The 14,722-nt window shown below is 38.5% G+C and overlaps 1 protein-coding gene across 2 annotated transcripts in view; it reads left to right on the top strand.

Annotated features, from left to right (window-relative positions):
- LOC127639019 (UHRF1-binding protein 1-like) overlaps nucleotides 1–14,722 on the top strand; it is a 49,297-nt gene that overhangs the window by 13,480 nt on the left and 21,095 nt on the right. For both annotated transcript variants that reach the window (XM_052120829.1, XM_052120830.1), the window contains exons 2-10: nucleotides 5,119–5,281; nucleotides 8,921–8,959; nucleotides 9,145–9,236; nucleotides 9,906–10,095; nucleotides 10,187–10,327; nucleotides 11,051–11,221; nucleotides 12,760–12,940; nucleotides 13,051–13,134; nucleotides 13,227–13,373. In XM_052120829.1, coding sequence (XP_051976789.1) covers nucleotides 5,119–5,281; nucleotides 8,921–8,959; nucleotides 9,145–9,236; nucleotides 9,906–10,095; nucleotides 10,187–10,327; nucleotides 11,051–11,221; nucleotides 12,760–12,940; nucleotides 13,051–13,134; nucleotides 13,227–13,373 — 1,208 coding nt within the window. The remainder of the gene's footprint in view (nucleotides 1–5,118; nucleotides 5,282–8,920; nucleotides 8,960–9,144; nucleotides 9,237–9,905; nucleotides 10,096–10,186; nucleotides 10,328–11,050; nucleotides 11,222–12,759; nucleotides 12,941–13,050; nucleotides 13,135–13,226; nucleotides 13,374–14,722) is intronic.

Raw genomic sequence — 14,722 nt, 5'->3', positions numbered from 1 at the left:
TTTATTGTTTACTACCATATTATTGATCATAACTCAATCATTGGCATACAGTTCACAGCAATCCATTTCATAAGTGAGTTTGTCAATCATTTGGTGATTTATTATGAGGGATTGTTTAAGGGCCCATCAATTTACACCTACGTCAGACGTGTCGGGTGTGTTGCTTCATAAACATAAAATGTTTAGGTCACTGTGTCAAGATAAATAATACTCAATCTTTAAACACATCTTGAGATCCCTTAGATCGCATTTGCGCTCCTTCAAGTGTTTTGAATGCAAGAACGTAACGCATGTTTTTGTTTTTCTGCCTACTGAAGTGTTTTCTTCACTGTATTAAACTGTGCATTGCTCACCAGTTTATAAATGGACAAATAAAAAGACACATTTTCATGTTTATTTAAAGGGATAGTTCACTCAAAAATGAAAATCTTCTCATTATTTACTTAACCTCATGATATCCACATTGTGTATGACTTTCTTTCTTCACCAGAACAATTTGTATAAAATATCAGTAGGTCCTTAAAGTGCAAGTGGATGGTGATTTATCTATTGAATATGACTCCAGCAGTTAAATTAATGTCTTCTGAAGCGATAAGATCAATATTTAAGGGCTTTTTAACTATAATAAAGCACTTCACGAGATGGTGGATTCCAAGCGGTCTCTCGTGTGACGTATTCGCATTGCCATGGATACAGATGTAATCTCACATTCTCCACTCGGCTGAGACATTCAGAATAAGTACATAAAATGCACCATTTTGAGTAAACTAACAGATCAATACAGATCTAAACCAAACCAACCAAGACACTGTACAACGTTCCTCCTCCTCACTTGTAAACAGCGCTGCTCTTTCGGCATGTGATGCACATGCATCAGTTCTTGTGTGTTTCAAATGCCAATGCGATTACATCACCTGTGTACCGCTGCAGAACGGAAGCATGATTTAGCGTAAAAAAAAAAAAAGTACATAAATATTTATCTTTTTCGCACCAAAAGTGATTGTGTTGCTTTAGGAGACATTGATTTAACACCTGGTGTCGTATGGATGACGTTTATTCTGACTATCTGTGATTTTTGGATCTTCAAAAGAGAAATCTCCATTCACTTGCATTTTAAGGACCTACTGATCCAAGACATTTTTCTGTTTTTCTTCAAATGTGTTCTGGTGAAGAAAGAAAGTCATACACACCTGGGATATCATTAGGGTGAGTACATAATGAGACTTTTTATTTTTGGGTGATCTATACCTTTAATACATGTTTTAAAATAAAATAATATTTAACAATAAAATTGTGTATTAATAAATCATGTATTTAATTCATGTTTATAATGTAACAATGAAATAACACATTAATTTTTAAACGCACCTTCTTTTAAATTGCGTTTTAAAAAAGCATTTGGAAAATGCTTCAGTAATTTTTTCTTCTTTCATCTGTTTGCCAATGGCTTTTCTTTTCTTTTTACTCGAGATTTTTTCTCCTTTCTCCATTTGACAATTGAGTTTAAAAATGCCATTGGACAGTTGACTTTGGAGCAACGAACTTACTACTCCGTTTTATGACACACTCCCTCTCTCACGGGCCACTTGAAGCAACTCAAGATGTTCTGTTGGTTCAGCGGTTAGCAGCTACCTTCCATTGTGGACACTGGAGCACATTCTAGCTGATCCCACAAATCTCAATGGGGTTAAGATCCATAACACTCTTTTCCAATTATCTGTTGTCCAATATCTGTTTCTTTGTCCACTCTAACCTTTTTGTTTTTCTGTTTCAAAAGTGGCTTTTTCTTTGCAATTCTTCCCATAAGACTGCACACCTGAGTCTTCTCTTTACTGTTGTACATGAAACTGGTGTTGAGCGGGTAGAATTCAATGAAGCTGTCAGCGGAGGACATGTGAGGCATCTATTTCTCAAACTAGAGACTCTGATGTACTTATTCTCTTGTTTAGTTGTACATCTCTTTCTTGTTAGAGCCAGTTGTCCTTTGTCTTTGAAGACTGTAGTGTACACCTATTTGTATGAAATCTTCAGTTTTCTATGGCTATTTCAAGCATTATATAGCCTTCATTCCTCAAAACAATGATTAACTGACGAGTTTCTAGAGAAAGCTGTTTTTTTTTGTTGCCATTTTTGACCTAATATTGACCTTAAGACAAAGACAATGTCAAGCTTCATTTAACTACCAATTAGCTTTCAACTGTGTTTTTTACATAACAGCAAGTGATTTTCTAGTATCAAGTTTGCAATTTAGCATGATTACTCAAGGATAAGGTGTTGGAGTGATGGCTGCTGGAAATGGGGCCTGTCTAGATTTGATCAAATAGTGATGGTGCTGTTTTTTACATCAGTAATGTCCTGACTATAATTTGTGATCAGTTGAATGTCACTTTGGTGAATTAAGGTACCAATTTCCTTTTGAAACCGCAAAATCTGTACATTATTCCAAACTTTTGGCCACCAGTGTATAAAAGAAATTCTCTCCCAGCTAATGCTCTTATGCTGTCAATTATACAGGGGACCTTTGAACTAGGTACATTAGGAAAATATTGTTATTACATTTTCATCATTTTGGTCACATTTTGGCTTTTTTAAAAATGAACTAATACATTTATTCAATCACTAAATAAGATATTACATTTCATATACTGTATTATTTTTGTTACATATTTATTGTTAAATTGCCTAATTTGTACTATTTACAAGTATTTACATTGATTTAACAATGTTAAATCACTGCGTGTTGAAAGGAAATGTTGTCCCGTGTAATGTGTGTCTAAGACAAGATCCACATAACCCATATGTCATTGAATACGGTCTCTTTTTAATACCCTTTCTGATCTTTACAGTCAGTTGTTGATCAAAAACCATTTAAGAAAAACATTTAATTATAATCACGCATTGCACAGATGAGGTTAAGCCATTCAAGTGATCTCTAGTTAATATGCACTCATTTAAAGGCACTGCTAACAAAAAATATTATATATTTCTTTTTGTTAAATGGGCTGGTTTGAGTATTTCTGTAACTGCTAATTTCCTGGGATTTTCACACACAACAGTCTCTAGAATTTACTCTGAATGGTGCCAAAATTAAAAAAAAAACATCCAGTGAGCATCAGTTCTGCAGACAAAATGCCTTGTTGATGAGAGTGTGAACAGAAAATGGCCAGACTGGTTTAAACTGATAGTCTATGGTAACTCAGATAACAGCTCTGTACAATTGTTGAGGAGAAGAATAGAATCTTAGAATTCTATTCTGAGATGAGAGTTGCCGCTGTTTTGGCGGCACGAGGGGGACCTACACAATATTAGGCAGGTGGTTTAAATGTTGTGGACACATCCATTAAACAATGCGTTTAGTGCATCACAATAAAGTTGTCATTTTTATTTGTATAGTGCCTTTCACAACACACAAAGTTTCAAAGCAGCTTTACATAAAGCTGATGGAAATGCAAATTATCGCTAAAATTTCACAAATGTCGACTTAATATTTTTCTGTTTAACTCTAGCGCACAAACTCTTATGTCGATACTTCAAATGTTGCCTAAAACTGGTTTGGAAAAAAATGTTGTCGGGAAAATTATCATTAACACAAAAATATGATGTCACATGATAGAATTTGCCCCAATCATTAGCCTGTGTTAATCATGACGACAGTATACATCTTTGAAAGCCCATTTATTGTACTCGATTATGGATTGATTTTATCGGCATTTAGTTTCATCTGTAGTTGTCTGACAATCTCAAAATGGGCAATTATCAGCCTGACCAATATATCGGTCTGTCAGAGGTCCTGTAAATGAAACAAACACTTTACTCTGTACTCAATATTTAGTCAGAATACTCTTAAATTGAATTTGGATAAGGTTTATTGTCAATTGGCTTTAAATAGAATTTGTAACTGACACTAGGCCAAATGGTCACTTGTTATTCTGATATTGTCCTCGCCAATATACTGGTCTGTCACCAGTCCTGGATGATGATTGGTCAATGCAAAGTTCCAGCCATGCTAAAATCCATGATATCCATCTTTTTTCTGATCGCAGAAATGTTCCTCGATTCATAGCTGAAGCCTGTTTTATAGTCTCCAGTGTTTTCAATCACATCTGCGTATGTTTTTAGTGGATAATGTGATGTTTAGCTTATTAAATTGTACAAATAGCCAAATAAAAAAATTGTGGCTCCAAAGTGACTGTACTTTACAGAGTCTCGATGATCGTCTTTAGCGCCTCACCAGAGTGGGTTGATGATATGAAGCGTTGGCCCAAGGTTAGTTACGTTGATTAACAACTTTGAATTGTTATGACAGTCAAGAACTGAACAATTTGAGTCTGAACTCATATTTACTTCAACTTACACCATCTGGATCAGTTGTTACAAATGTTATATTTTTTTTTTTTATTGAGACCAGAAAACACTCAAGACAGCAACAATCAAAATGATCATGGTGCTTGCCCATGGTTGGTCAGGAAATCAATGTATAGGTTGTGTTTGAAACTTGAAGTAGCTGTCTTGCTGCCCTGTCAGTCAATTACGAATATGCAGCGTTTTGTGTTTTGAAGATACTTCCTAAAGAAAACTGAATTCAAACTGGCTTTAAAGGCACCATAACATCATGACTAATGTACATCTAAATCTTTCCAATTTTGCCATTTTGATATCAGCAGAAGGATGGCCCTTAATGAACTAGCTTAATAAAAAAAAATCTTAATGTAAAATTGTGTCCTTCATATTTTTGTCATGTCAGGCATGTTTATAAAAGCAATAATGCAATCGAAACCATGCTGTATTATAGCCACGGCTGAAGGAATTACTGGCAGTCCTCAGTGTGTCTCCTCTAACAGCACCCTTTAGCCCATGTTCACCCAGTATAGATCAGCCTCTTACCTTATTGCTTTAATTAAGCATGGAAGGTCTTTACACACACAAGAACACACACAGCTCAAGGGTTGGGTGGGAACAGCATGACCGCTTGGCTGTCTGCTTACTTGTCGACTGTAATAACAGTCAAACACAAAGAGCTCCATAATGGTCTTATTTTGCCTTCCCTCCTCCTCATTCATCTTAATGATGTTTTTCCTCCGATTTTTCCATCCTTTTCTCTTCCTCTCTTTTCTGCAGGTTTGCTAAGAATCTCTCCCCAGATAAGATTAATCTGAGCACTCTGAAAGGGGAGGGCCATCTTACCAACCTGGAGCTGGATGAGGAGGTTTTGCAGAATATGCTAGATCTGCCCACCTGGCTCGCCATTAATAAAGTGTGCTGCAACAAAGCTGCCATCCGGGTAAGAGACACCCCTGTGGCATTCATCTGCTCCTTGATTACATTAGGGCTGGGAATGCCACAGACCTCCTGATTTTATATTCCAATGATATTTACTGCAGATTTGATATGTATTGTGATTTGTCTATTGAAGAACAATTGTGTCTGAAATGACTATTTATTTCACTCTGTAATACAGAATTTGCAGGTAAAAGTTAGGGATACGCAAAAATAATAATTTAATTTGACCAATTGTCCAGTTGGTTCATTTCCTGAGCTATTAGTCAACTAGTCAGTGCTAAGGATGTATAATTAGGCTGCATTATGTCCATGTTACCCAATCAGATGTGTTTCATAGGGATAAATAACAAACGTATTATCTCACAAAACTATTAAAGAAACACGAAAAGCTCCATTAGAGAGAAGAAGGACTCCTGACAAATACTCTCCACAACACCTCACAAATAAACCTATATTATGCATAATCACAGGAACATTACCCACACGGCAGAGGATTTGACGTCTGACAGTCAACAAGCAGCAATTTGATTGAAGGACTAAATGTAAAGAATTACAGATACAAAACATCTAGAGAAAACCTGTTCACGTGGAGCTCTGCATGAATATTTCTTCCTATATTTATCTATCAGTCGTATTAGTGTTAAGCTAAACATGTCATTTTTAAAAATTAAATAAAATATAGATTTTTCATCAGGGAGACCATTTTAAAATTGAATCACCAATTGTAACAGAATCCATTTTTTCCCTCCACCCCTAGATGACATCATAATTGCATAATCTGCAAACTGTTCTCCAGATTTGCACACTTGGAGTGCATCCCAATTCGCATACTATTCTATACATTCTATATTGTATATAAAATGCAAGATTGGGAAAGGTGTGTCCCAAATCACATGTTAAAAATAGTAAACCAAAAGTTCTCAGATGCTGTGCTACTTTAAAGGGTGCTGTTTAAAGTTTTCATTTGTGCATGCTTTTTGGACTAATACTGCCCACAACCCTTTGCGCTGTGCAAGATGATCGATTTGCAATGGTTCTCTCATGTGGTACTAAGGTGCAGTTTTATGATATTGTAGAATTTCCCAATACTAATTCACTGGCTGACTTTACACGTAAAAGTATGCACTTGCGTTGTAGAAGTGTGTGAAATGGGATTTAGTCTTGCACACAGGTATAGTTAACCCACAAATGAAAATTCCCTCATCATTTACTCTTTCTTATGATATCCCAGACTTTTCTATCATTTGCTGAACTCAAATTAAGATTTTTAGAAGAATATCTTAGCTCTGTAGGTCCATACATTGCAAGTGAATGGGTGCCAAAAGTTTGAACCTCCAAAAATCACATAAGTCACCATAAAGTTAATCCAATTTCTTCAGAAGCAATATGATTGGTGTGGGTGAGAAACTTATCACTTTCACATTCTTCTTCTTGTGTTTTTGGTGATTCACATTTGGCATGCAAACCACCCACTACTGGCCAGGGAGAAGAATTTAAAGCAAAAAATTACTTAAATATTGATCTGTTTCTCACCCACACCTGTCATATCACTTCTGAAAATATGGACTCAAACACTGGAATCATATGTATTACTTTTATGATGCCTTTATGTGCTTTTCAGGGCATCAGTTTTTGCACCCATTCACTTGCATTGTATGTACCTACAGAGCTGAGATATTCTTTTAAAAATCATAATTTGTGTTCAGCAGAAGAAAAAGTCAGACATATCTGGGATTGCATGAGGGTGAGTAAATGATGAGAGAGTTTTCATTTTTGGGTGAACTATTCCTTTAAAGAAAGATATATATATATATATATATATATATATATATATATATATATATATATATATATATATATATATATATATATATATACATATACAGTGATATTCATACTGACAACGATTTGCACTTACAAAGCTTACATCACCTGACCAGAGGTCAGTTGATTTGAATGAAAATTGGAGATTTGAGGTGACATGAGTGGCAGCGATCGATAGCATTGCACAGGCCCACACAGAATCTGTGCATGCAAAACTTAGCCGAAAGCTGTGTGCATAGTGTTCGAATGCAATGAATCATTCACGAAATTATGCACATCCACCACACCGTGTGGGTTGTTTATTAAAGATTTTAGCAAAAAAAAAATATTTAGCTATCGATAAAACTGTAGTAATCTTGGCTCGATTTAACACATTTTACCATGCTAAATAGAATTCCGTACATTTTCCCCAAAAATTCTCAGAGCAGAAAATGGGGAAAATTCTGCATTTTTTATGCAAATGAGCCTGACAAGATGCTGTAACTACCAATGCTAGTGCAGACAGTGATGGATAAGAATAGGTTGTCTCAGAGCAGTTTTGTTGAAGCACAGAATCAGAGTAAATGTGCCCTGTAATCACAACAGGGAATCTATGACAGCATGCTGCTGACCACACAGGCCTCAAAGTGGCAGTGACTCAATGTTATTTTAATTATGACCCTTTTTATAACACTGACTTGACTGGTTTGAATCTCGCTTGACATGATAAATGCTACGTTTGCTACAGAAACAAACACCATAGTCTATTTTCCCACATTGTAATGTCAATCTCAAGCAGTTGAACCAATACACAGTCTGATATTGTAGTTTTCTCATTCTGGCCCCACTAGACTTGCCCATCCTTCACTCTGGCAGTTTTGATCAATTATCTATTAGTCAGGTGCAGTTTTCCACTTTTTTGTCATTGTTGACAGTCTCCATTCTTGTCCAGAAGTGCACAGTCACATAGTTGTCTATTGGATCCTCAATGGAATTCGTTGTGTTTGTTGTTAAAACATGATAGCTGCAGCTGTGCTGAGGGTCAGTGTGGGATTGGTTCAGTAAAGCCCATGCCTGTGTAATGAGTGACAGAGAGTGGAGAAGGCCAAAGATAGTGTTTGTGTGATGAACTCCAGCTCATACAGGAGAAGGGGGTCTTGACACGGACTATGAAATGCTCTTTTCCTCTCCTCTTTCTCCCCTTCAGTCTCTTTTATTATTCTGTCCTCTGATCTCATTAAAAAATTTGTTTTTCAATTTGTGTTGCCTGAATTAGGGTTTCTCCATTTCAACTTTCACCTCCATATTAGAGTGCAGAAAAAATAAAATGGACTTTTCTGTATTCTGCACTTTAGAAACATGAGTGTTGTGTCCCTGTCTGACTCTTAAGAGGAACATACTGTTTTGTCCTTCTGGCTGTGACCCAGGTGCTTTTAAATGCTCCCTGACGCAATCTGGAAAAACTGTATACACACACACACACACACACACACACACACACACACACACACTGGCCATATACGCAGGTTCACCATACTTAATCTGTACTGTAGACCGTCTCTTGGTCTCTTTCTATCTGTTCCTCTGTATATTCCTTTCTCTTCCTCTATTTGGTAAAAGAGCATCAGAACTGAGTGCTAGTAAAGTGCGCGTGTCCTTTTATCTAGAGGCCTAGAGCAATTTTATTAACACATATTGACTAAACATGCACACATATACACAGATCAAGGTGCAGATTGCTTAATTTATCTTGGGAAAGCTCTTGCAAACAGTGCATAATTACAGACTGTGTAGTGCATTTTCATAAATAAATGAATTTTTCCGGTGTGTGTCTCAGATCCAGTGGACCAAATTGAAGACTCATCCAATCTCTCTGGTAAGAATTACAAGGCTTTGAAAACAAAAATAGAAACGATACTATAAATCTTTAGTTATAATCAGTGTTGTTTTCAGGTTTTTTGTTTGTCATTCTTGCATTACCTAGAAAAGTCACTGCTTTGATCTAAGGCAGTTGTATATTTATGGTTGTTAAAAATTGTGGTTGTAAATCATATCTTTCAGTCTTTGGATAAAGTTGTCATGGAGATGAGCACCTGTGATGAGCCTCGCCCTCCCAACGGCCCATCACCCATAGCAACAGCCTCGGGTCAAAGGTCAGTTTCAGTTTAGTGGCTCTATTTCCCTCGGTTTGTGCTCCTCCACTGTTTCTTGTTTTAACTCATCATGGATGACTTGCTGCCTTCATTTCACATCTGAATCATCATATTTACAAAATTAACACCATAACAATGTCATAGTTACCAATGGCAATCTCTGGATTTTCTTTGAGCCTCAATATTCTGAGTTAGGGGTTTGCCAATTTAAAAAAAGTCATGGCAGATGCTAATTGGTATTGATCATAAAAAAAAATGAAGAATATCGATAAAGCTTACCAGAAAATATGATTCATTTAGCCTCTTTATGAGGCAACAAGTTTATATAATTTACTGTCATTCTCTGTGGCAGTATGAGAGTAATAAAATGCATAGATTAAGCATAAATTCCACCTTTTATGGACGTGCTTTGCTCTTCATTTTAATGCAAGAGTGTTGAGTCATCCTCTGTTGGTTTTAAAGTGAAAAAGAGTTATAAAATTACCTAATACGTCCATTTTATTTACACACATAACATCATAATTATGCTTTTGAACTTAAATCCTCTTTGCCCCTCTAAGTTTTTTGTGCTCTCAGTCAAACATAACCTTTTGGTGGTGGAATAAAACATGTTTATTTGTTTAATTATATTTTTCTCTTAATTATATTATGTTCTTCTCTCTTTCTCAGTGAATATGGTTTTGCAGAGAAGGTAGTGGAGGGCATCTCTCTCTCTATCAACTCCATAGTAATTCGGATCAGCGCCAAAGCCTTCAATGCCTCCTTTGAGCTCTCGCAGCTCCAGGTCAACAGCGTTAACACCAGCTGGGCCACCAGCGACCTCCGATACACACGCATCATGGACCCCACGCGTGGAGAGGTACAGCACTGCACGCTCACACTGTTTATCTCTATAATGTTATGAGGTTGTCAGGGGTGTTTTTTGGAGGTAACAATATGGTTTGTTTCAGATCCTTACTTTTAAGGAAGTGAGCTGGCAGATGATCAGGATTGAAGCAGACGCCATCCAAAGCGCAGAGCACGAGGTCGTCAGCGCCCCCATACGACTCATCACCAACCAGTCAAAGATCAGAGTCACTTTAAAGAGAAGGGTAAGGACACTCTCACAAACAGACATTCATTACACATCTTCGAACACAAATGCTTAAAGGTAACCCACATTGTCAAATCTGTGTCATATTATGACTGATATAATTTTTATATAAATTATACGAGACTGATTATTTTTATATTTAAGAGTTCAGTTTTCTTTCTGTTTTTCTTGTCTATGTAAAGCATTTAAATTACCATTGCATAAAAGATGTGCTATAAAAAGAAACAATATTAATATACATACACAAAGCACTTTATTAGGAAAACGATGGGACTTGCGAAGAAAGTGCTCTGTCTTTTTTTGTATTTTATTTTTTTTAATCCTAATATACAGTAATCACAAACAACTGGAAAAGTCGTCGAACTATTATGGAGCTTCATTGGTCAAAAGGTGTGGAAAAAACCTTCACCGTGTTATTCCATGTATATCGGTTTGTAGTGCTTTCGTTTATAGGTCAGCTCTGAGCGTGGTGTCATGAGCAGCCGGGATCTGTTTCTATATGGCTCCCCTATAAATATTGGCAGCTGATTAGAGGAGTTTGTTTCAGTGGCATCCAACCGCACACACATACAAACACCATTAGTTCATAAAAAACTATATAATATTTATACATCTATGAAATACAGTACATTTGTCTTTCTTGCTATTTCATGAGCATTTTTGAAGGTGTACATTACGAGCATTGCAGCTATGATATTAACAGCTTGTGTCTGTTTTTCAGATGAAGGATTGCAATGTAGTGGCGTCCAAGCTGATTCTGATCTTGGACGATCTGCTGTGGGTTCTGACAGACTCTCAGCTCAAGGCCATGGTGCAGTATGCCAAGTCTCTCAGTGAAGCCATGGAAAAATCAGCAGCACAGAGGAAAAGCATGGCCACTGAGACTGCACAGGTCTGTGTGAGGGCACCTCCTCTTCAGTGGGGATTTCTTTAAGACTGCAAGGGAAGCTCAGCTTCCCCTATAATGTCAAAAAAATAATGGTCAAATATGTACTATTGTGTAAACAATTTATTGACTAAAAATGCGTTAGAACACGTTCATCTCGAAGACGAGTTCGTTCAGAATCAGCTACATTACATATAGCAGGTCGGCTGACTCGATTTACTTCTCATACATTCCCGTAGCGTCAGTGCATTTCCCTGTTGAAGCCGAGCGTCCATTGACTTCAATGGGGCTGCTCTGAACAGTTTTTTTCAGTGCTCCGAAAATAGACGGTCATTGGATAAATGCTGCGATTATGTCCCGCCCACGGACGCTCAGCGTCTCTGGGGGTGAATGAGGAGTGGGCTGGCCCGGACTCCGGGCTTCCGCGTGATGATTGGAGGATCTGTCGAAAGACTGCATCTCCTTTTGATTGACAGCGAATCTGTACTATAAGAAGTCACTGAAGCTATTTCACGCTCAGTCCCATCGCGGATTTCTCAAGTGTAGTCGAAAGACAAACTGCTGCAACCTATTTCTTTATATTTGTTTGGCGAAATTGCTAGTCAATTTGCATAATACATTTCACACAATTATACACCACATTCCTTGTTTCAGTTTTACCAAGTTTAATATATTTTGTTTTAGAGCGTTCGTTCGTTCGTTCGTTCGTTCGTTCGTTCGTTCGTTCGTTCGTTCGTTCGTTCGTTCGTTCGTTCGTTCGTTCGTTCGTTCGTTCATTCATTCATTCATACAGTAGGCTAGGCTAGCGTCGTACGGGTGAAACTGCGCACGATGGCAGACGGTGCTAATATTGTCGACCTGATTTTGGCGAAGCCATTTGAAAGTCTTCCTTACGAGGAAAAAATTAGAATTAAACAGCAGGGCAGATCAACACCTAAGATTGATTTAGTGCAAAAAATAGGGTAAATAAGTTTATAATGTAGGCCGAAAATGAGCTTCCCCTCTTTGAAAGACCAGCAGCCGCCACTGCTCCTCTTCTCATTCATCATTCTATCTCCTGTAAACATACCTTATACTACCTGTTTCAGGCTTCCTTATTTCCTCATTCTTGTTCCCTGTCTGTGTCTCAACTAGCAGTATGTGTTTGGTTTTTGTTTCATTATGGTCTTATACTAGCTTTGTTTTTCTTTCATATCTGCATCTCTTTACTCTTGTTGTCTAGTGTTAAAATGGCTGTATTGTTGTCTAGTTGTTCTAGAAGCTCTTGAACCCAAACAAACACGGGCAAACCTCTTTTCTTCTATTCTCTAAATGATCTTTTTGCACCCCCTACTGGTTATACTCAAACTTTAACCTCTGATTTTGCAATATTTGAAAATTGTAGCTCATATTTGCCTGCCTTTAAATACTTGACAGATGTATCTTATGCTGTTCAGATATAATTGTACTTTATACATGTATTTAGACATGTGAAGACATAATTTGGATTATACCTAAAGCTATCTGAGCTTTAGGTATGTTTCAACTCTTAGTGTGTGTTTTAGGTAACGCCAGCACCCCCCTCAGCCCAGCAGGTGCGCCCACAGCAAGCTTCAGCCGCGGCAGATCAGAGCGCCTCCATGGCACGGCTCTTCAACTCTTATGATGTCCGTGAGACATCACACCACCTCCAAATCACACACCTGGACCTGCACATCTGCGATGACACCAATGCCAAGGACAGAGGTGCTACAAACATGCACCTACCTCTGTCTCAATGTTTGCGTGTAGTTTGGTGATATTACCCTGGCATAGGAGTTTAGATTTTGTATATGCATCTTTCTCTCTCTCTAAAGGAATTAATAAGAGATTAGACGGTGGTGCTATGCAGTTGTCATTCAGTAATATAACCGTAGACTACTACCCCTACCACAAAGCAGGTAAACACTAGGAGCAAGTTATTACTTTGATGACCTGTTGATCAGTTGGAAATTCAGGTTCTTAAATGAATGCCTCTTTTGCTCTTGCTCAGGTGATGGCTGTCTGCATTGGATGCATTATGGAGAGGCCACAAAGTCCCGTGAGACCTGGGCCCGTTCTCTTCTGGAAGAGTTTAATTCCAATGTAGACATGCTTAAAAATGCAGTCAGCAGCCAGTCCCAAAGTTCTCCCCAGCATGGTGAGACTCTTTAACATCACTGTCTATTAACCCACTTTGATTGGCAGGTGTGCACCGATTGTTATTTGGTTTAATGAGAAACACTGATTGTTTGACTGATGTATTGTTATTGCAGTATGAGCTTGATTTAACTTGTCAGTTGATAGCATCATGGATCCATTTAAAAAATTTGTGACATTTTATTTTCAAGGCTCTTCACAAAGGCTGGAGAGCACTTTCAGAAGACACTGATCATGTATTTATGGATCAAACATGTTCATGACTGGTCGCCAAAGTCTCTTGTAGACAAACGTATGACTTTTGGCATAAAGTATAGTCTAGTTTACTCATTCTGGCCAAGAATTTATTGCAGAGTTCCCAAGCATTGTAATGGGAAACCTGGATATATCAGGGAATTAAAAAAATGGTGATTTCCAGGTCTGGAAAATTCATTGAAATTAATAAAATCGTCTAGGTTAGAGGGAACAAGACGTTGTGTCGAAGAAGCTACACTAGGGGGTCTCTCTTGTGAGCCTCGTGCATTTCTGAACTTGAGAAAAGGCCAATGAGAAATTGGCAGACAGAATTTGCATGTACCACCCCCGGACATACGGGTATAAAGGGAGAGAGATGCGTCTGTTCGTTCAGGATTTTGCCTGAGGAGCCGACAATGAGGTATACACACTTTCAGGCAAGCGTTATACCCAGTCAGTTGTTACCGCGTTACTGAGTTCTACCGGCTCGGACCTGAGAAAAAACAGGATGAAACCCTGAGACCCGCTGCTCTGCATATGTCTTCTAAGGAGGTGCCTTTGTCCAGTGCCCACGAGGATGCCACACTTCTCGTCGAGTGTGCTCGAACCTGCAAGCTGGCGGACACGGCCTGAGTGTGATAGGCCAATGCTATGGCGTCAACCACCCAGTGGGAAAGCCTCTGTTTGGAGACAGCGTTCCCTTTCCGCTGTCTACCAAAGCAGACAAAGAGCTGCTCAGAACGTCTAAAGCTCTGCGTGCGGTACAAATAGATACGCAAAGCACGTACAGGACACAGCAACAAAGGTGCTGGGTCTGCCTCCTCCTGGGGCAGCACTTGCAGGTGTACTACCTGGTCTCTGAAGGGAGTTGTAGGAACCTTGGGCACGTTGCCCAGTAAAATCTGACGTGAGTGTCTGCCGGACCGAACTCCAGGCAGGTTTCGAGGGTGGCAGTCCAATCGAGTCTTCCGCGTCAGACACCGGAACACTCTCTGATGCAGCGGCGAGCTCATCATCCAGCTCAGGGGGCTCAAGAGGATAGACAAACTGTCCGGGGGGGGGTTCGTGGGGATGTACCTGGCAAAACCAAGCCCGCTTCCATCCCCAAATCACCTC

This window comes from Xyrauchen texanus, chromosome 47 (genome assembly GCF_025860055.1).
Source record: "Xyrauchen texanus isolate HMW12.3.18 chromosome 47, RBS_HiC_50CHRs, whole genome shotgun sequence".
Classification (NCBI taxonomy): domain Eukaryota; kingdom Metazoa; phylum Chordata; class Actinopteri; order Cypriniformes; family Catostomidae; genus Xyrauchen; species Xyrauchen texanus.
This window is presented reverse-complemented; position numbering and strand designations above follow the sequence as displayed.